The sequence below is a fragment of the Equus caballus genome, chromosome 29 (assembly GCF_041296265.1).
Source record: "Equus caballus isolate H_3958 breed thoroughbred chromosome 29, TB-T2T, whole genome shotgun sequence".
Lineage (NCBI taxonomy): Eukaryota > Metazoa > Chordata > Mammalia > Perissodactyla > Equidae > Equus > Equus caballus.
In genome coordinates, this window is record NC_091712.1 from 37617783 (window position 1) to 37641233 (window position 23451).

At 38.1% G+C, this 23451-nt stretch overlaps 1 protein-coding gene across 5 annotated transcripts in view; it reads right to left on the reverse strand.

The window, feature by feature from the left end:
* The window catches only part of TAF3 (TATA-box binding protein associated factor 3), a 179217-nt gene that overhangs the window by 151777 nt on the left and 3989 nt on the right, over positions 1 to 23451 (reverse strand). For all 5 annotated transcript variants that reach the window (XR_002804919.2, XR_002804918.2, XR_011433856.1 and 2 more), the window contains exon 2: positions 22617 to 22859. Coding sequence is in view for 2 of the 5 variants with exons in the window: in XM_003364333.5 (XP_003364381.2) it covers positions 22617 to 22859 (243 nt within the window). In the remaining 3 variants the exon portion in view is untranslated. The remainder of the gene's footprint in view (positions 1 to 22616; positions 22860 to 23451) is intronic.

Here is a 23451-nt window from a genome sequence, read left to right on the forward strand (position 1 = left end):
TACAGGCACTATACAATTTGAAGTTTAATCTATATTTTCAATATTTTCTTTTTTTTTTAAGGAAGATTAGCCCTGAGCTAACATCTGCTGCCCATCCTCCTCTTTTTGCTGAGGAAGATAGGCCCTAAGCTAACATCTATGCCCATCTTCCTCTATTTTATATGTGGGACTCCTGCCAAAGCATAGCTTGACAAGCAGGGTGCAGGTCCTTGCCCAGGATTCGAACCAGTGAACCCCAGGCCGCCAAAGTGGAGCACGTGAACTTAACTGCTGTGCCACCAGGCTGGCCCTCAATATTTTTTAACAACACTTTCTTAAGTCCAGACAATCAACAAAACAATAAATTAAGCCCTGGTTTGTAGTATTTGCTGATTTCTGTGACATAAATACTCCCGTCACGGCTGATTTCAAACTATCAATGTGATGTCGCTGAATGTGGAGCTGGGAAAAATACAGTAGCACAGAGTTATATAGTATTCCACCATACAGATACAATAAACTTAACCTCAAGAATAAAATAACTAGAATTTGATGAGTTTTGAGTACCTTTGCTTTTAATATAAATTAAGTAATTGTAAATGTATATGATTTAATTTTTAATAAAGGCTGTGTTTAACAACGAACCCACAAACTTCCTGAATATTTAACAGTCAGCTCTCACCAGCGGGTACGAGCCAGCTCCAGCACAGCACTGGTCCCACAGGCCAAAGACAGGACAAACTGAACATCAACAAGGATAAGAATAAATGCAACGGACTGACACCCATCAAATTTGTTTAAATCCATGGGTTCATAACGATACTTAGAAAAAACACACGCACAACTAGTTGGTGACTACTGAAAGAAGCTAGGGAACCAACTCATTATTTTGAAAACTGATGAATAAAGAAAAGAGATCAAACTTTATCTGCCTTTTGCATAAAAACTGTACCAGGAGGTAACCAAACAGTAGATGAAGGGAAGTTTTTCTTTATAGAAGTACTCCAGCTAATAAAAGAAAGAAGGATAAAATTAGACTGTCACCATTTTGCAACTTCTATTGACTTAATGGTTCAACGTTTGCTAAGATCACACATACACAATGACATTATATGGCCCCTGATGGACTTATACACCCCCAACTATGAAATAGTGTTGCCAAAACAATTGAACCTGACAACAATCCACCTACAAATTTATAGGCTATACAGAGGACCAGGTCAAATAAAACCATTAGGATGCTATATAAGCAAAATTCAGACTATGAAAAATTCTACAGGATAAATAACCCAGTTTCTCCAACAAATATGCAAATGCAAAAGGAAAAGGGAAAAGGAAAGACAGAGAAGGAGGAAGGGAGAAAGAAGGAGAGATATCAAGCAATCACAATGTGTTATCTGGATCCTGAGTCAAATAAACAGTAAATAATATGCAAAAAAATTTATGACATTTATGAAACAAAAATTTGAAAAAAGACTGGTTGTTTGATGATATTAAAAATTATTATTAATTTTGAGGGTTTGAGGATGCTATGGTAGTTATGCTAAAAAATAGCTCTTATCTTTTAGAGATACATACTGAAACATTTACGGGTGAAATAATATGATGTCAAAGATTTTCTTCAAAATAACGTGAAAGGAGGAGAAGCGAACAGGGGCACACATGCAATAAGAATGGCCGTGAGTAGATATTGTTGAAGCTGGGTGATGGATACATGGGAGGCTACATTCTAGTCTGACTACATTTGTGTGTTTGAAATCTTTCTGTAATAAAAACTCTTTTTAAATATTAAAACGCTTCAGTAGCTCTCCATCTCACTGAAAGGAAAAGGCAGACTCCAACCACAGGGCCTCCCATGATGACCCCTTCCGGTGTGTTACCTCCTGACCTCCTTTCCTAACCCTCTGCCCCTCTATCATCCTTCTGCTCCAGTCCTACTGACCCCCAGGTCAAACATACCAGCCATGTGCTCTTTTTTGGGCTTTGCACCAGATTTTTCCCTGCTTGAAAGGCTCTTTCCTCAGATGTCTTACATGGCTATCTCCCTCAGCTCATTTAAGTCTTTGTTCAAATGTCCCTCTCTCAGTGATATCTACCATATTTTTAATTGCAATTTCCCTCCCCGCACCCTAGCTTTCATTTCCCCTTATAATGCTCTATTTTTTCTCACAGTACTTACCCTCTTCCAAAAACAATACCAATTTACTTATTTGTTACGTTATTATTTCCTGTCTATGCCACCTACTGAAGTGTAAACTCTATAATCACAGGGATATTCACCTGTTTCACATATGTATTTTGTGTGCTCATACTAGTGCCTGGCACACACAACCAGAGATCAATTAAATATGTGCTGAATGCAGTGAATAAATAAATAATACGTACCATAACATAAGTATGTACAAAGTTCCATAAGGACACAGAGGTACAACTAACAGCACAACAAACTTAGAAGTCTGGGGGAACGGGAAAATAAATCTAAAATCCTAAAGCTAAACTTTTATCTCTTAAATACCAAAATATGTATTGCAAGGATATTTTAAATAGTATCAACATTTAACTTTAAATATACATACGGTATGCATTTTGCCTCTTATATATGACTTTCCCAAACTAATAGCATGAGTTGTCCTATTAATTCCAAAATAAAATAATGTTCTCATTCATGAGAGCTAATCAATAAAAAGACTAGTAACTGTCAAGTGCGCTTCTTAATTAAAACACAGTAAAGATTTAATCTGCAGGTACATCATTGAGAATAGAAATAACACTGCTGTTGTTGGCTGAGCAATTTTCCACAGCCCAGATGGAGAGGGTTAATCAGGAGATGGGAATCTGTGCGTTAAGCGAATCCTATAATCTATCATTCAATGGTTCCCAACCATTTCTAACAAATAATAATCCCCTTTTTTAACATCAGAAGATTTCATGAACCCCCACAACAATAGTTACGACTTTAGTATATGTTAATTAGGGAAATACACAATAACAAAAAGGAATGAACTAAGCAATACTGAGTGAATTTGTATGTTATAAACCACAACAACTGTTATACAAATTTAAAATAGTTATGTATGTGTATATCTACACATACATAAAAGTTTTTTGACATAGCCTACATACAAAACTTTACGCAATATAAATTCATACATCCCATGTAATTACCCCAAGTCTTCACAGAAGTCCAAGATCTACAGCACGAAACCAGTGGCATAAGGTATCCAAAATCTTCCTTATGCATCTTTTTTTTTTTTTTTTAAAGATTGGCACCTGGGCTAACAACTGTTGCCAATCTTTTTTTTTTTTTTCTGCTTTCTCTCCCCAAACCCCCGCCGTACACAGTTGCATATCCTAGTTGCATGTCCTTCTAGTTGTGGGATGTGGGACGCCACCTCAACGTGGCCTGACGAGCGGTGCCATGTCCGCGCCCAGGACCCGAACCCTGGGCCGCCGCAGCAGAGCGCGCGAATTTAACCACTCGGCCACGGAACCAGCACCCCTTATGGATCTTTGAACCTTATAAATGGGAATATCACTTATAATAATAGAATTTAAGCACAAAAATAGCTAATTAAAAAACTCCCAAAACCCAGTTCTTTGGAGTCAGACTGCCTAGATTCAAATCCTGGATCCCCCAGTTACTAGTGTGTGATCTTCAAAGTTACTTATCATCCCCACTCCTCAGTTTGCTCATCTATAGACAGTACTTAAGTCATAGGGTTAGTGTGAGAACTACAAGAGTTAATACGGATAAAGCCCTTAGATCAGTGTGTGGCACCTAAGTTAGGGTATATAAGTGTTGTTCTCTACTAAGTTTCACCAAATCCAGAATTTAGCCTCTTGTCCCTCAAGGTGTGCTATAAACTCACCAGGTGTTACTGCTTTCTGTTACTAAAATTTAGAAAGACAAGGCTGAAAAAAGAGAGTCTCAAAAAAAACCCTGCCATGAAACATTTGTTGAAACCTTGACCATTTGTTAAACTATAAACATATGTTTACTGAGAGGCCCTACCGCCACAGCAGGTAAACACCACTTTGGCAGGCTCGACAACCATACAGTACTTGTAAGAAGACTTATGATATGCAGACCAGAGAGCTACGTAAAGGCGCAGAGTTTATGCCACTCATTTTATTTTCCCAAAGCATTTTTCTTAATACCACACAGGACAGTTCTAGTTATCCTAGCCTTCCCAACAAGGCCAGCTTGAATAAAAATGAATGTACGAACAACTTTATTTGAAGTTGAACTTTAAGAAATCCTTTAAATGCAAAACTAAGGGTATTCCTGTTTCATATTTAACTTGCAACAAGATATCCAGCAGCTATCTAGGGACCTGGAAAGGTTGGTTAGCTGATGACAAGATGCCTGCTGAGAGGGGCTCCACACACAGGTGCCACTCACTTGTAGACAAAATCTTCCGACCTACGTCTCAGTCCCCTGTAAAGTTACTCTGAACACGCTGCACAGGAAAGGAAATGCAAAGTGAGTTTTTCTCCTGTACCAGGGCACTGGGACTTCCTGAGCTTTTCATTCCATTGCTGATTGGTCCAGAACTACTATTTCCTTCTAACTAGTCCCAATCGTGTCTGTCAGACATAATTAGGGTTGCACACTAAAAAGAAGTGTTAAAATGCAATAATGCCATTAAATCTGTCAAATATTTTTTACTTTAACCCTCAGTATATCAGGAAAAATAGCCATTACCATTTGACATCTGGGTCCAATGGAACCTTTTATATTTTTAAGCCATTTTATAAATAATTTATAGAAGTATAAAAAAAAGGATAGTGAAAACAACGTTAATAGAAACTGTAATGGGAATTTAAACAAAGCAAACCCTTTGTATCATGTAAATTTTGGTGTATAACAGCATAAAATATGAAAAAATATTTTCACACGTCCTTTCAGCAAAATGGGATAGTCTAGCTTCTTGTCACAAAAATATTATTGTAGGATGAAACTCTACTTGGATGACTAACTGAATGAGTAAACCGTATTTCTTTGTTTGCCCTGAGAAACACTGTTCAGTTGTCAACTTTGAGTTGAAGAAAATTGATCTAGGATGTTGTCATCTGAAGACCCAGAGAGATTTCATTCATATGATCAATTTCTTCATCATCATCATGAGAGGCCAGAAATGTTCCTATCTCTTTGCATTTATTTTTGATTTATCTAATAATTATGAAACGTCAATTTTTTCTCTTTTCCATTATAGGTGGGAAATGAAAAATTTTGTATTTTCATCTGTGTTCAATGAAATCTAAAAGTAGACTAAAACGATGGTGTTTCCAGTCTTCTTTAATACATTCTTGACATAGAATATAACACTCCGGGCCCATAATTAGAAAAATGAAGGATGACAATTTACTGCACTATTGAATCATCCTTATCTAGGCAATTTCATCATTCTTCCATTTTTAATTTTAGTCTTTTTTTTTTTTTTAGCATAGTTGGGAATAATTGATGAGTAATGATGAGTTATAATAGAATAATTCCTATGATAATCAAATAGCAAAATGTTTCAAGATACAGGAAAATATGATCCATAAGATCTAATAATGTAACTTAGATTTATAAAAGGGTTCAATGGACCCATACGGTAATGACAAAACAGAACGAGTTTTATTTAATTTTTTTAAAAAGTAAATTTTGTCTTTGTTCTTTTGAAAGCCTCTAAGAATAAAAATCATGAAACACCAATCCTTTCAAATAGTAAGAACTGCTCAAAAATAAAATACAAAAACAAAAGTTGGAGCCAATCAACTGTAACAATACACAGAGGGTTAAGAACACTTTTTCCTCAAATTATATTAAGTTTTAATACTAGAATAATTAAAAATTAAAAATGTGAATAAAATCATCTATTAAATTAGAAACACTGTTTTAAATGAAAGATGGAATAAAACAGGTATTCTATATTACTAGTAGTACTATAAATTAAACTTAAAGAGGGGTCAGCCCAGTGGCACAGAGGTTAAGTGCACACGTTCCACTTTGGTGGCCTGGGGTTCGTCAGTTCGGATCCCAGGTGCAGGCATGACACCACATGACAAGCCATGCTGTGGTAGGCGTCCCACATATAAAGTAGAGGAAGATGGGCACAGATGTTAGCTCAGGGCCAGCATTCCTCAGCAAAAAAAGAGGAAGATTGGCAGCAGAAGTTAGCTCAGGGCTAATATTCCTCCAAAAAAAACTTAAAGAAATTTTATTAAAAATTTTTAAAGTTTCATACTCTTTAACTCAGTAATCAAACTTTTTAAACTTTTTAAATCATAAGACATAATCTGAAATATTAAGAAAACTGTGTAAATAAGAATATTTATTGCAGTGGTATTCATATAAATCAAAAATCAGAAGAGGCCTAAATCTTCAAGACTAAGGGATGGCCTATCATACAGCCATGTAAAATGATGGCTACAAAGAATATACAGCAACACGGAATAATACTCTTCATCTTTATTCCAGACAAGACCTCTCAACCATCATTCTATATCTGAACAGCTAATTGCTATGAGGTACACACGGAGAGTCGCTAAGTATTTCAAACCAAAATAGTCAACAAACTTGCATTATACCCATCCTGAAATCCTCTTGCAAACATATTCTTGCTTATGCACACCCTATCATGACTAACAGAATCACCCAAACCAAATCATTTAAGTCTATTTTATACATTTCCTGTTTGCTCCTGCACCTACCACTGTCTAGCACACAGAAGCTATAATAGCTAGCATATGTAGGTGAGTTAACTAAATTTAAAAATACAGTATATAAAATTATATGGTGTAATTGAACCATGTTAAAGTTAGCATGTGTGCATACACATGCATATATACACACACAGACTTGAAGACCTACATCACAATACAAACAGTGCTTATGTTCCAGTGGGAGATTTTTTTTTTTAGCTCCCAAAGTACAACTAAAAAAATTAAAACAAAATGCCTCCTCTTAAAATGTGTTTAATCTAAGTTTGTAAAAAACAAAAATTATAGTTGGAAATTCAATTCCAGCGAGACTGCTAGGATATTGATATAATCAGACATTCATTATGGCATCATAAAATGACACAATTCTTTTGGAAAGCAATGTGTAATACATGCTAAAAACCACAAACGTGTTTTTACACCTTTGACCTAAAAACTTCTACCCTGGGAATTTCTCATAAGGAAATAATATTAAAAAAATACATATGCACAAAGATATTGATGCAATATTATAATATTTAAGAGCATTAAAAGTGTCCCAAAATAAAAGAATGTCTAAGTAAATTATGATACATTCTTAAAAATATAGTAAATATAGGGGGCCATCCCGTGGCCAAGTGGTTAAGTTTTCGTGCTCCACTTCAGCAGCCCAGGGTTTCGCCGGTGCAGATCCTGGGTGCGGACGTGGCACTGCTCATCAAGCCATGCTGAGGCGGCGCCCCACATGCCACAACTAGAAGGACCCACAACTGAAAATACACAACTATGTTGGGGTGCTTTGGGGAGAAAAAGGAAAAATAAAATCTTTAAAAAAAATAGTAAATATAATATACATAGGAACAGGGAAAACATACAACAAAAACGTTAAGTTAAAAAAGCAGAACATAAATAATGTTGAATAAAAAGAGTAAAAGCAAATTGTATTAACTATTTCAACAAACCAAATATTCCCTTCACAAATAAAAAAGGGATGGGCACACTGAAAAATAAAAACTTATGTTCGAAAGCAGAAAATGTATTTATATTTAAAGTATCTTCTAATGGTAAGATAATGAAGATAATGTTTAAAAATCAAAACACGCAAGAAAAAGTAGATATTAATGGATAATAATTGCAAATTTTTGAAAAGAAAATCTAGAGTTTCAAAAAGGATAACATAAGGCCTTTGTTAAATGATAAAAGGAATTCCTTTCTAAATACGAAAGTCTCCTTAAGGAAAGCAAATATCAGACATATTTATATGTAACTATTCCAACAAATAATGTTCAATAGAAGCTCAATTAACAAAATTGTTACCTTTCTTTCTAAAACAAGCCATCAACGGTTTAACTTGTATGCTTTTCCTTAAGACTCTGAAAACACTTCTTGGCATTGAATTGGATATTCATTAACACTAAGAAGAGGAGAGACTGCCACCTGCTGAACTATAGCCCTTTCCCATTGTGAAAGAGACCAGTCTTGTTTAGACTGCGGAATGTGAAGTCTCCAGCAAGAATAAAATGGATGATAATTAACTATTACACATCAGCAGAGAATATTTAAACATTACATGTTTTCTCCATAATACTTGATAAAAGTGAATTCTAAATTTACACTAAGTCTGATTACATGAAGGAGAAATAATCAATTAATGAGTGTTAACTGTGCACATGGCAGCATATTAGCACAAAATATCAACAATTAATCAACACGGTACCATAACATCACAATGCTCACCAAAAATAGAGAAAGGATTGCTTCTTTTCTGTGGTAAAATTAGATGCAAACAACTACATTTAAGTATTACCTAAAATAGAAATTCTTAAATATGTCTAAGGGTTAGAAAAAGTTAACTGAAAGCTAACTAAAAGTGGGTCGGTAAAACTAAAGTCTATCACCAAAAGACAATGGAAGAGACAGACAGACATTTAAATAACTGCACACATCTGGCCAAGATGACTTGCACATTCACACACACCTTCACTTTGTTTTGAGTTATGCCACGGTCCTCAGGGCGAGAGCCCGTGAACCTGAGCCAGCTGGAAGTGCAGTGTACACGAGAAAGGTGAAACGGTACCTCACGTAACCAGAATGCAGGAAAATCCTCTAAGTAGATGAGAACTGAGTCCCACTCTGTGCCAAGCACTTTTCACACCAAAGCAGAACTTCCCCATTAGAAAGAAGAGCGTGCGCACTATTACAGATGTGGACAGTTACCGGGCTGTGTTTTTTCAGGAGACAATGCAATGACAACCATTAGACCTGCTGCTGAGATTCTCAGGAACAAACTGCGAAGGTGGGCCTGCTCTCAGAAGACCATATCACAGACCCATAATAACAGATAACATATATCTCATTTGGTTATAACAACAATCCCACGGAGGCTATATTCCCATTTTACAACGGGACTAGGGCTCGGGAGAGGAAAGAGGAGGCATACCACATTTGGGAGAAAGTAAAAACATGGCTTTCAATTGTCATTCTTCAATGAAATACCAAGCTATACATTTTTGGTCACATGACTAAAGCGAACATCAGGCATCCCTGCACAAATGCTATATGTAACTTTAAGCCCTAAACTAATAAACTAAAGGTTAATCTTTAATCTTTTATAACAAAACTAATGTTAGGTGTGTTCCAGAATTTCTGTTCTAAGAACACAAAGGATAATTCAGTGTCCTACAGTGACAAACAGGACCATCCTTAAATATACTCGCTACAGCATGAGGCCAATGAAAGGAGAGGCTTTGTGCCCCCAACATGGGGCACGGTGCCTGGCACAGAGTGGACACTCTAGATTTAAACTAGTAATAATAGCAATAACAACAACAGTAGGTAAACCTGGCCCTTTTTTTGGTGAGGAAAACTGGCCCTGAGCTAACATCTGTGCCAAGCTTCCTCTATTTTGTATGTGGGTCACCCCCTCAGCACAGCCGACAAGTGGTGTAGGTCTGCGCCTGGGATCTGAACCCGTGAACCCAGGCTGCCCAAAGCAGAGCATGCCAAACTTAACCACAACACCATGGGGCTGGCCTAAACCTGGTCTTTTTTAAAGAAAGTGCATCTGCTGCCCTTAACAAGCAACAGTCTGCCCTGGGTCCCAGGTTCATGCCAGATTATATAATCTCCAATCTACCTGATTCTTCTTTTTAAAAAATAAATAAAAGGTTATGCTAGAGCATTGCCTGAGGGATATAAGTAAGGTTCCTTCTAAACTTTAACCCTAGACTAGGCCAGTCTGTTTAAGATCTGAAAATTTAGTTATTTAGATTACCCACCCAGTCCCCCAAGCTTGAAACTTTGGCTCCTCTATCAGATTCTCTGTAACTTATCTGTCACCAAATCCTGTCCCTTCAACTTCTCTCACATCTGGCGCTTCCTCTGTACCTCTTCACCAGTCAGAACTCAGGCCCCATCATCTCTCTCCTGGACAACTGCCACAAGCTCTATCAGGACCCTTTTCCAAGGGTCTTCTCTCTCTCGAGTCCAGCCTTCTCAATACCACCAGAATTTACTACTCTAATCATCTTATCCCAGCTACTTAGAAAATACCCATTGATTCCCTCATTACTTAGCACACCAGGTAACTATCCCAAATAACACTTCAAAATCATATACGAATATTAGTCTACTCTTTCTTTCCATGTAGACTGGAAGCTCCAGGGAGGCAAAGACAGCCCTTCCTGTTTTGTTCATGTCTGCATCTCCAGAAACAAGCAGCCTGCCTGGCATACAGCAGGCTCTCCACCGCTACTTGGTGAATGAACGAAAAATGAGTTTGAACCTCCCTTTAGGCCAACGGCACAAGATTTATAAGCACCGTAAATGAAGCAAATAACTTCATATTATTTATGTGAAATAGGAAAGCTCTATGTAGCTATAGTAAGTAGTTGGTTAAATAAAACACAATACTCCACTGTCCCAGAGAAGATTCAAGTTCAGGAAAGCAAGACAGAATAAATCCTCATTTATAACAAAAACATTAACTTTGGGGTCTTATGCCAAGTCAACCATGTAACATTTATTGCCCTCTTCCTCAACCTCCTTCCCCCCCAACACACATACACACGTGTGCGCACGTGGAGGAAATCTTCCAAAAATATATAATCGTGGATAAGAGAAACGTTAAACTTCTGGAAACTTTAAAATTTGGAAAAAAATAACAAGATTTTTTTGCGTGTTCTGGATGCCTGGAAGGGGAAAATAGAGTAATTTGGTGGTTGTAGTAAGTAAAACAGCAAAATACTTAATTTTTCTAAGGCATTTGGTATGTTTCTTGATTTAGAAACATAAAAACTATTTTATTATAACATTGCAAATGTGCTCTTATTTTTATAAACCCAGACAGATTAAAGGAAAAATATTTCAGTAGGAAAGAGAATTTTAGCAAAGCTGACCATAAATTGTAGTCTATCATATCTGTGTATGCTGGTATAATGTATATACCTCTACTTAGGGGATAATTTTGCTGCTTTGAATGCAAAGCAAAGACACTTATATATTTTTTTTTAAATCTAATTTAATTCTTATGCTGTAGTTAAAAAACCCATTTCCAAGGATAACAATGAGAAAAAGTAACATGAATAAAAGAATCAAATAAGATGTTATCAAAATATGATTTTTTTTTAAGCAACTGCATTGAAGAAGTCAATGTGAAAGGAAAAGAAAAAAACTTGAAGAGTCACATGGTAAACCTGTACTCTGAGAATAATACCAGGGTAATGAATGATGCAAAGGATGCTGGGCTGAGACTAAGCAATGTGGGCCTATCATTTCGGTCACTTTAACAGCTGTGTTACTTTGGAGAAGTTACTTTTGGAGACAGCTTCCCCAACATTCTGAACAAATTCCCTAAGGACAGCAGTCAGTAACCTTCTCTGTGCCCTGAATTCACCTCTCAGGTAGAGTGACAGGACTTTAGGCTTTCTGTAATAAAAGGTAGAATGAAGAATGAGTATGGGATTTAAAGAGGAAGCAAGACAAGTGTAAATTCTGGAGACAAATGAAACCAGTGGTCATAACAAGATATATTAAGTCGATGGTAGAGATATAGATCACATGGGCGCCCAGAGTATGGCTGCAGGGGGAACTCCAAATCAGCCTAGCCTGAGTAAAGATCCGAAGGCACACAGTTCCTTCGGGGAAACATAAGCAAGTTAATGATTATGGAGATTAAAGCCTGAAGCAATGAGGGCAGAAGTCTCATCCTGGAGGGCCCTATAGGTTTATGCTAAGAAATCTGTACTGAACATCACAAGCAAGTCAGTGCGCATCAGTCCTTGATATCATTTCAGACGCAACCTCTTGGCTCAGATGCTGCAGGATTAAGAAAAACAAACAACACAATGCCTCCAGGCAACTACCTTGGATACACAGAATACACTTTGCCCAGACCCTCCAGCCCCGCAGGGAGACGAGGGGGAAGGGTATGAGAGGGTCAAGGGAGGGGTGGCAACACGCTCACAGAGGGGCTAGGTGTGAGCCTGGACTGGGGCCAGCAGCATTCTGCAAGCCTGTCCACTAAGAACACCGGCGTGACGATGGCACTGCTCCTCCTAGTAAAGTCCTGCCTCCACAGAGATTTCCAACCACCACAGAACAAAGCCGAAACAGGGAGGGAGGACATCTTACTCATCTCTCTACCTTCAATTCAGGGTCCTTACGTAGGACTGGACACACAGTGGGGACCCATAAACGCAGCACCGAAAACAATCAAGCAAATTCTACTCCAGCTCTGCTCCCAAATCACAATGTATCACAGGCTGGTTAGTGCACCCATTTTTTTTGAACTTCTACTACTCCTTCTATAAGTAGGAATGATAACAGTACCTGCTTTTAGGGCTGTTTCAAGACTAAATGAGACAGTGCATTTGAAAACACCATGTGATATCAAGGATTAATGATCTCAAGGCTGCTTTTATATTTCTATTTTCAAACAAACGTAAATATTAATATTTTATTTCTTTCTTTCTTTTTTGAGGAAGATTAGCCGTGAGCTAACTACTGCCAATCCTCCTCTTTTTGCTGAGGAAGACTGGCCCCGAGCTAATATCCGTGCCCATCTTCCTCTACTTTATATGTGGGACGCCTACCACAGCATGGTGTGCCAAGCGGTGCCATGTCCACACCCGGGATCCGAACCTGCAAACCCCGGGGCGCCGAGAAGTGGAATGTGTGAACTTAACCGCTGCGCCACCGGGCTGGCCCCATAAATATTAATAATTTTAGTGACTGAAAAGCAGTACAAATTTCCTCATTAACATTCTTCTATTCATTTAGTCCGTAATCTAAGTTGTAAGAAGAAACATCATTTCTCTAGAATGATTAAAGCTATTTTTATTTTCAATGAAAAAAAGAAATTGCTCTCCACAGACCTTTCTGGTTTCCTTGAGAAACAAAGGCTGCTCGCCATGCCTTTAGGCTGTGGGAAGTGAATAAAGGGTTTTACGCTAGGAATACACTTACTTTTTATTTAACAATGTATTATGGAAGACAAGGATAGTTGAGGCAAGGGATAAGGTTTAAACAAAGGGAATGGGGGCGCTAGTATTTTAGAAATGTTTTGGAAACACAATTAGCAGACACGGCCATGGGGAATGCAGGAGCAGGATGAGGGAAGGGGTCAAAGACAACTCTCACATTTCCAGCTTAAGGGACTGGGCAGGAGATGGTGCCACCAACTGAAACAGGTAACACAGGTGTATTAAGGGTAAGAGAATGTGTGCAGCTTTGACATACGGGTTTGAGCTGCCTGTGGGAAATGTGGAAACGGCCAACTGGCAACTGGACAGAGTCTGAAAGGTATGGTTTGGGGCGTCATCATATACAGAGGATAGTTGAAACCATGAGAATAGATAAGATCACACACTGAAACTGGAGAAAGTAAGAAAAGTAATAGATTAAGTATAAAATTTGGGGAGTCAGCCCAGTTGCATAGTGGGTAAGTTTGCACACTCTGCTTCAGTGGCCTGGGGTGCACAGGTTCAGATCCTGGGTGCAGATCTGCACACCATACCGCTCATCAAGCCATGCTGTGGCGGCATCCCACATACAAAACAGAGGAAGACTGGCATAGATGTTAGCTTACCGACAATCTTCCTCAAGCAAAAAGAGGAGGACCGGTAATGGATGTTGGCTCAGGGCCAATTTTTCTCACCAAAATAAATTAATTAATCAATTAAATAAAATAAGTTCAAAAAATTAAAAAGAAAAGAATAAAATTTCAGGAGCACCAACATTCTAGAAGTAAAAGAGCCATGGAAGACAAGCCCTGAAAGGCACAGGGAATGAATTAGTCATACAAGGAGGATTAAGAGAGCACAATGTCACTGAACAAAAGGAGTGCCCAACAGTGATAAAGGCATCAGGAAGGTTCAGGGAAGGGAATCCTGGGAAGAAAGTGGCAGCTGTGGAAACGTTTTTGGATCTTCCCAAAATGCCACATAAAAACAGAGCAACTCACACAGTGAGGTGACAAAGTGCACCCACTGACACCAAAATATACGGGATGAGAACCAACCACCAAGAGCCACCAGCCCTGAGTACGACCCATCTGTGTGGGTGCAAGTGGGGAGAAGCGATGCAGAGACCGGCCCGAAAGAGAACCTCAAAAAGCCAGCAGGTGTTCACTGAAAGCCTGGCAGGCCACGTGAGAAGCGTGCTGAGGCTGAGAATGGCCTGACTTCTTCCAGAACAGGGGAGTAACCGGAGCCTGAGTGAGATCTCAAGGGGCCCAAGACTCACCCCTGAGCTTTCAAACCCGACCCTTCGGTGCCCTCTCCAGGACAGAGCCTACTGAGAAGAAACCTGCTGGGATGAGAATCACAGCTGAGCAGAAAAGGAAAAGGAAAAGTGGCGTTAAGGAAAGAAAAGACCCAGATCAAAGTGGAGGGAGAAAGTAGAGACAGAATACCTCAGAAAGCAAGCACCCGACTTTTGAACATTACACAAAGCAACCGAAGAGGGAGCAGAGTAAAGTTAGAACCACCACCCTGAACCTCCTTCTGGATGGTCAGAAAAACGACATGCACAGACACAACTTCTACAAGAAAAAGGAGATTAAATACATCCCTATAGACAATGAAACTATACAACAAACAATCCTCAAAAAACAGATGAAAACTGTAATGTTCCAGTATTATTTCAAAATGGTCTAAAAGATATGAACATAAATCAAAATTAGAAAAACTCAGAAATCAGGTGACAGACCTAAAGGAAGTAGCTATATGATCTGACAATTTGAACAGAGGACAATCACAGAAAATTGGGGTAATAGGACAGCATAGCAAAAAAAAGTTTGTTCACCAGTTTCAGTAATCATGAATGACAGGATCAGTATTAATACTGTATGAGTAGTCTAGGATATGGCTGATGAGTAATTTTGGAATATTCTAATTCTATCACTTTATCCTTGGGAACCAGAATTCTTGTTATGGACGAAAGTATTTACTGATGTAAATAAAAAGCAAAGATCCGATAGTCCTGAATTTGAATTCTAAATATTTGTCTGAACTCCTCAGATACCCTATCTGTTACCTGTCTGTCTAACCACCTATCTACATGCACCTATATGCATATACATGAGTATAAATATTTATTTACTTATTGCCTAGAAACAATGACTGACCCAGTTGTAATAAGTACCCCAAGCGCCCAGACCGTGGAATTGAAATGCCATTTCCCAAGAAGCCAGGGCTCCTTGGAAAAATGATTGATTCCAACTGTGGCACAAGAATACACAGGATGACCCTAAAACACTTTGATACAGCAGATAGCAAGTACGCTATCAAACACTACCAGCGTCATGTCAACAGGACTCAGAAGCCAGACTGAAGAAGCTGCCACCGGCCAAAGCTGGGACAATCTGAGTTGCAATGAGGGGTAATAATTATAATGAAAGAAACCTATCAAACATGTTTCAATCTATGAGCTCATATGATAGACTTTTTAAACACTAATAAGTCACCTATGGATGACAAGGACAGTTCATAATTTTGAAAACTGGGTATGCAAAATGAAAGAGTCAAGCATTCATCCTGCTTTCCCTGTATGAACTGTACCGCTAAGTAACTAAATAGTGGATGAGGGAAACGATTTTTTAATAAAAATTATTCCAACTAAAGAATGAAATAAAAACAAAATGATAGAATATCATTGCCTTGCAGCTAATACCAAAAAAAGTGAAAACCAGACATTATTAGCCTCCTGATGAAGGAACATAACACTACATATACCTTGCCAAAGGTACTGAACTGGAGTCTAATCAAGCCTCAGATTCTTGTGCCAATTTGCAAGAAACACATTGAACTGCACTAGGGGTACAGAGTCAGCAAAATCCAGACTGGGGGAAATCCTGTAAATCAAATGACCCAGAGTCTTCAACAAATACAGTATAAGAAAAAGAAAGGCATTTGATGGGGGCAAGGTTGTGGGGGGGACCTGTAGATTCTAAGAGAATTAAATGACATGTGAAATAAGAAAAGGGGTTGTGTGTGTGAAGAAATTAAACTAAAATGTCCACAGATACACATTTGGCTGATAAAAGATAAAAGAAAAGCAAAGAAGTAATCTCTAAAAAGTTACAATAGTGGTTATTTTTGGAGGGAGGAAGGAGAGGCTGTGGTCGGGGCTGGGCACAGGGAAGGGCTTCTGGGGTAGTTGGTAAAGTTTTATGCCTTGAACTGGAAGGTGATTAAAAAGTTATTTGCCTTATAATAACTCACTAAGCAATAAGCCCCCAAAAAGAAGATCGGTAAGGATAAAAATTTCCTTTAGGTCAGCCAATTCCGGGGTAACTGATGCTCCCCGTGAGAGCTATTTCAAGAAAAGGATGGGGGCAGAAGCCACACTGCAGCAGCCTGAGGAATGAATAGTAGGTATTGAAGGGGACGCAGATTCTTGAGTCAAAGGGGGTGAAAATGTTGCACGCTGAAAGATCTAGAAGGATTCACACCCGTCAAATAAGGCCACTCTTTGGAAATGGGGGTATGGGGAAAGGGAGGAGGATCTTTCATTTTATACTTTATACTTGGGCAATATTCAATTTTTTTCCAACATGTTGTGTTACTTCTTAATTATTTTAAACCTGTAAGTGCTCATTTTGTAAAACGGCTTCATAATAAAAATAGGAACCCCTGGAGAAGAGAAAAATCTAAATAATTTCTGCAGAAGAGTTTAATTTATGGAGATACTCTGCTTTCAAAGAGGGGATGCATAACTTGCCAGTCCTCCAGTGTGGGCTGCACACAGTGCCCTCTTTCCAAAGAGGACAGTGTGGGAAGGGGGAAGAGAGTCACTTTACAGTGGAGAAACCTGACAAACACCACCCGGCAAGGTGATCGGGGTCAACATCCACTGTGATAAATCGTGGCGATAGCATGGACCCTTACTATGATGCGAGCAAAATGGCACTTTTCCCCTGTGGCCTTCCTCCCCAAAAACTCGTAACCCCGGCCTGACCACGAGAAAAACCTCAGACAAATTCCAATAGAGAGGCATTCTGTAACTCCTCAAAACTGTCAAGGTGATCAAAAACAAGGAAAGTCTGAGAAACTGTCACAGCCAACAGGAGCCCAAGAAGACATGACAACTAATGTAATAAGCATCCTGAATGGGATCCTGAAACAGAAAAAGGACTTTAGTTAAAAACTAAAGATAAGGGACTTTAGTTAATAATGTATCAGTACTGGTTCATTAACTATAACAAATGTACCATACTAACGTAAGATACTAATAATAGGGGAAATAGGGTACAAGAAATAAGGGAACTCTCTGTACTATCTTCTCAATTTTTCTGTATATCTAAAACTATTCAAAAAAATCAAGTCTAAAAAAATAAAAAATAAAAACAAAATAAAGTCTACTTAAAATTTCTTAGAAGTAGCAACATCACAGTATCTTTACCAAGTTGTTAAGTTGACGTTGGTAAGCTTTCTGCAATAAGTAAAGCAGAGGAAATGGTTTCTATTTCTCTTTTCTTTCTCATGCAAATATTTTGGACCAATCAATGGACCACTTAGAAGACCCTCACAGACCAGTGATCTAGTGGCTTCCCTCTGAGAACCAAACAAGGACTTTAGTGTAGTATACTATTTTCAGGCATTCTTCAGCACAACAAAACAGGGAGCAAAAAATATGCTATTGGTGTGAATCTGAAAATATGTACGGCAAGCTGGGGAGAGAATGTTTTTGGATAAAACACACTGGGTACCAGCCTTCAGAACTGTAACTGTCTAAGCAAAACGTGCATTTATAAAATATTTTCAAAGAGGTCTCATTTCTAAGCATGTAATCACATACGACGGGCAAGAATTCCTTCTATATCACCTCCTCCTCTACCATGTTCACACTGCTGATAATCAAACAGCTCCTCAGTCAAGCATCTACCCCAGCCCAGATATTAGGTTTGCATTCCCTTAGCTGCTAAGCATAAGATTAACAGTTTTAAATTTATTCTTATAGTAGAGATACCTCATAAATGTATACTGTATTTCAATTGAAAAGTAAGTTCCTTAAGAGTGAGGAAGGCAAAACGGGAAGAGATCTAACGTTCACTGTTGTGTCTTACATGTTAAGCACTGTCCTACTTTATACACATGTCCTACAAAATCTCTCAGTTAATCCTCACTATCGCCCATGTGGTAGGATTCTTATACCTATTTTACAGATGAAGAACATAAAGTTCAGAAAGGCAAAGTAACTTGCTAAGACTATAAACTCGATAACCTGCTGAGTCACGTCCAAACGGCTCCATGAAGCCCGTGTTCCTTCCACTACAGCCTGCTGCCGCTTCAGGCCTGCCATGCTCGCACGCTCACCAGAGTACTTAGTGGTACACGGAGAAGACATTCTAGTGCTTCTTTGACATGAACCAAGTTGAACAAGTGATAAGAAGGTAGTCCCATGACTTTAGAAAATTAGTACTTTGCTAAGAGTATTTTATGACCAAAGTCTGGTCCTGTCTGTGGCTCTTAAGCAAATAAAAGGAAAATAAAGAACTTAGCCAACAGGTGTTATTAACAAAGTTGTTCACGTCTGTACCACACTTTGCACCACTAATCAGAATACTAGGAACTTTCTAACATGCTGTACCCATGCAAAGAAAGATCTCAGACTACAAGTGATTTATTAAGTTGACTTGTGTGGCTACATTAAAAAATGGTCACCACAGAACTGCATTTTATATCCCTTTACCTGAACAGGGGGAAAAGGCTTTGATAAGCATCTTATTGTACTGTCTACCACTTATCGCATCCTTACGAACCATATGCTTATCTTATGAATCAGCAATATTTCTGCTCCTTAGAGAACCCACAGCATTAGCTGAAAAGAGAAGTGTTCAAGGGTTATGCTATTTTCCTTTTAAAATGTTTATAATTTATATTGCATAAAATTTCAAATGAAATAAGATTCTTCTTTTGCTTCAAATGATCCAGAAGAGAAACTCAAAAAGTTACTGTAGTCACTTCAGACAGAAGTCAGTATCTAAGATCACTGAACTGCTTTTCATTCTCCTTCACTACCCATACAAATCTGATATCTTAGTTACATTTCCTTGCAGTATTTAAACATGATAACCATATCGCTTGAGAGAATTTCATTGTGTATTATTTGCATTCTATAAAAATAAAACAAGAGGGAGCAAAGGGTTAAGTGTTGATTATTATCAAAGTCCTAGCCTTTTGGGCAGTGAGCGTGTTAAGGCTTATTACATTATTAAAAATAATTAAATAACTCTCTAAATGAATAAATGCAGGTTATGCATGCACCAAGATGAGCCTGTGCAGGAATCAAGGATTAAGATTAAGCAAATGTCCATCTGAGTCCAAATTTTTCAAAACGGCAGAAAAGGGGCCAGTCCCTTGGCCGAGTGGTTAAGTTCGCACACTCTGCTTCAGCAGCCCAGGGTTTTGCTGGTTTGGATCCTGGGCGTGGACATGGCACCGCTCATCAAGCCATGCTGAGGCGGCATCCCACATGGCACAACTAGAAGGACCCACAACTAAAATATACAACTATGTACTGGGGGACTTTGGGGAGAAAAAGGAAAAACGAAATCTTTAAAAACGGCAGAAAAAAACAAATATTAAGCAATTTAACTATAAAATAGGAAGTATAACAGGAGACAGAATAGAATGCAAACCACAAAACAGTTAGATTTAGAAAGGCCCAAAGGCACAGAGAAAATGGACTAAAATTTTTCAAACGGAGAAGACAGTAGTTCTGGTTCAATCACATGCCAACTGACACTGCACGGAAGTCTGTTAAACTTCACCCCGGTCTAATTCACTGATACAAGACACAATCACCTGTCACTCGGAGAATCACTGACCTGTGGTTATCTATATTAGTGTCTTTCCTTCAGTTTCCTCCTATGGAATGCCTTAAGCTTTCTCCCAGCATTTGACTACCATTCATGTTTTCTTAGCACAATTCCAAATTTTGCGTACTTCTAAGTGGCCTTTCAGCTAAAAATTTCAGAGCCATATAAAAATTAAAGTACAAGAGGATATATCATGGACTAACTTAGCACTACTTTGACGAAGATGTCTAGGATGCTCAATAAGTCATAATTAATGACAACAGCAAAGAAGGAAATTCCAGGTCTACGTGACATTCATGACCTAAGAGAAAAGAGAGTTCTCTTCGATCCAGCTGCTACCAGGCCTCTGCTCAAGAAACCCTCCTTTGATAAAGCTGACACTGAAATGCATCTGTATATTCCTAAAGTAAATATATATACGTCTAGAGAAGTTGCGACGAATATAGGTTTCTAGATCAAAAACACTGACACTAAGGAATGAGGGATTTAAAGAGACTGACTTTACATGGGGGTCATAAAGAGTAAGATTTCCTCAAAGGTAATAAAAGCTACACATACAAATAAATTCAAAGATGGGCAGGAGACAGAATTTTAAGCAGTTACTAAGGGAAGCTGGGGATGATTGAGATGCATCTATAGATTTCCAAGCCCTGCTGTTATATTATCTCAGTAGGCCTGGAAAGGAGGAGAAACAAAGAACTTCCACAGGCAAGACCCTACAGATAGTGTTTAATTTAACTCAGTTCAAGAACATTCACCCCAGGCATGCCTTGTGTGAAGCACTGGCGATGCTTATTCCTGCCTTCAGTCAGAACTGAATCTCTAAGAACTAGAAGCAGAGAAGTACTAAGCTGCCAAGCAGAGTCTATTTCCCAAAGGGACTCAAACCAGCAGACTATGAGGCTTTCCAAAAGGGTGCAGCAAGTTCTTTCCATATCTATCACAGCTACAAACAGGCATGGGTACAGTGCTTCACTTCCAGCACACTTCATAAGAGCTCCAGCACTGTCCAGTAGAGGCTACCACGCCAAGATCAGAGCGCCTGATGATGACGCACCAATCCACAACCAAGCTCTACAACGTAGGGCCGGTTTTTGCCCAGTTTTTCAGATAAGGCAACAGTGACACACAGATTGTAAAACAACTTATTCCAAGTCTAAAGATAACATGAAACAAACAGGTAACACTCCAAAAAGCTATGAAAGTGGAATAGAAGATTGTAACATATGAATTACAAGAAATTGGAACCCTGGGGCATTGTTGGTGGGAAGGCAAAATGGTACAGCCACTGTGGAAAACAATATGGCTGTTCCTCAAAAAACTTAAACATAGAATTACCTTATGACCCAAAAATTCCAATTCTGAGTATATACCCCCAGAAATTGAAAGCAGGGACTCAAACAAATATTTGTACACCAATGTTCATAGCAGCATTATTCAGAAGAGCCAAAAGGTGGAAACAACCCAAATATCCACCAATGGATGAATGGATAACGAAATGTGGTATATACATACAACAGGATAGTATTCAGTCTTAAGAAGGAAGGAAACTCTGAAACATGCTACATGGATGAACCTTGAAGACACCATGCTAAGTAAAGTAAGCCAGACACAAGGTAAGTAAGATTCCACTTACATGAGGTACGTAGAGTAGTCAAATTCAGAGACAGAAAATAGAATGGTGATTGCCCAGGGCTGGCTGGAGGGCGGGTATGGGGAGTTATTGTTTAATGGTTTCAGAGTTGGCGAAGATGAAAAAGTTCTGGAGATGGATGGTGGTGATGGTAGTACAACAATGTGAATGTACTTAATGCCACTGAATTGTACATCAATAAAAAAATTATAAATAAAAGTTATTTCTGCCATCATTTGCATTGTCCTGAAGTACATTTACAGTTCTAGAATTTAAAAAAGAAAAAACTGAATTACAACTTTCCCATTTTTTACAAGAAAAAATATTTTGTAACTGCATTAGAGACCACAAATTACTCATGTATCTCTTTAGAACCGTAGTGAACCTAAACAATTGACATGTAAAATTATTCAGGTGAAAAGGAACTCTGCAATGACTATTGTGCCTGATTAGCTATTATTTTATAAACAAAAATTCTGTATGACCAAACAATAAACATTTCTACTCATCATAAAAAAATGGAGATAAATCTGCATAATATTAGTGAATTGTTCACTCACTCACTGTTTCTAGCATTATCCAACTCACCTTTATAATAAGGGGGGCGGGTGGGTGGGAAAGAGCTACTGTCATTGTTCTGTTTCGAAGGTTTTCTAATTTACTTCACACCCATCCTCATACACTACGTCTACTGAAAGGCTTCTCTCTGTGGTCACTTTCTGTTCTCCCCTACTTAAAACTGATAAAGGAAATAAATGCCTCATCAGACATAACCTTGATTATGCCATGGCTCCGCCTGGTGAAGCCAGCCACAAGTTTGTTGTCTTAAAGATTAGAATGATTTGTAAATAATATGAAAATATTTTGATTGCACTTCTAGAATTTATATGTTGGCATAGCGTTTTATATAATTCAGTTGGGAAAACTAAGAAGATTAAAAACCCATCAAAATAGTTACAAATATATGAGCAAGAAACAGACAAAAAAATTACAAACCTTCTTGAGAAGACACAATGGGTGGCATGTAATCAGGAATGTATTCTTTTCTTTCCTCTGCATCTTTACTTCCAGGCTGAGGAAACTGAAGTACATTGTTCTTGCTAACAGGAAATGAAGGAATTTGATGTGGGAAAGTGACAGGTTCAATATTGTGAATATAGTCTTCTAGTTCATGAAGACTAACCCCCATAAGTTGGAAAGCTTCACTAACATCATCCAAAATTGGGTCTGTCCGGCCATCTGAAACAAAGTCAAAAGCAAAGAAAATTATTTTAAGAAAATCCCATGAAGATTTTTTAAAATATTAAGAAAAAAGTATCAAGTAAATACACAGCTCAGAATCAAATATACTATATACATGTAAGACCTAGTTATTGGAAAGAATTTAGTAGATTTTTAAATAGAATACCATATTGTTTAAATATTAGAAAGCTGATTCCTAAAGTCAATTTTAAATAGGATCTGATAACCAATCAGATCGCCACAGACAATTCATACTCACAATCAGCTGGTACAGAATAAATATCAAAGGAGTTTACAGATAGTCAACAGCATCTGGGACAGTGGCTGACACAAAGTAAATGCCCCATAAATATTACATTATTATTTTTTGTCAAATAACTAGAATGTTGTGCTAAGTAAATGTCCATTACATTTTCTCTATTGTACAATAATGATTCTCTGGAACCTAAAACAGTGGCTGGCATATAGCTGGCATTTGTTGAATGACTTATACCACTGAATCAATTTTTTAAATTCAACAATATTTACAGAAAGGATTTAGATCATAAAGGTAATTTACATATAAATTTTAAATGTAATTAGAAGGCTA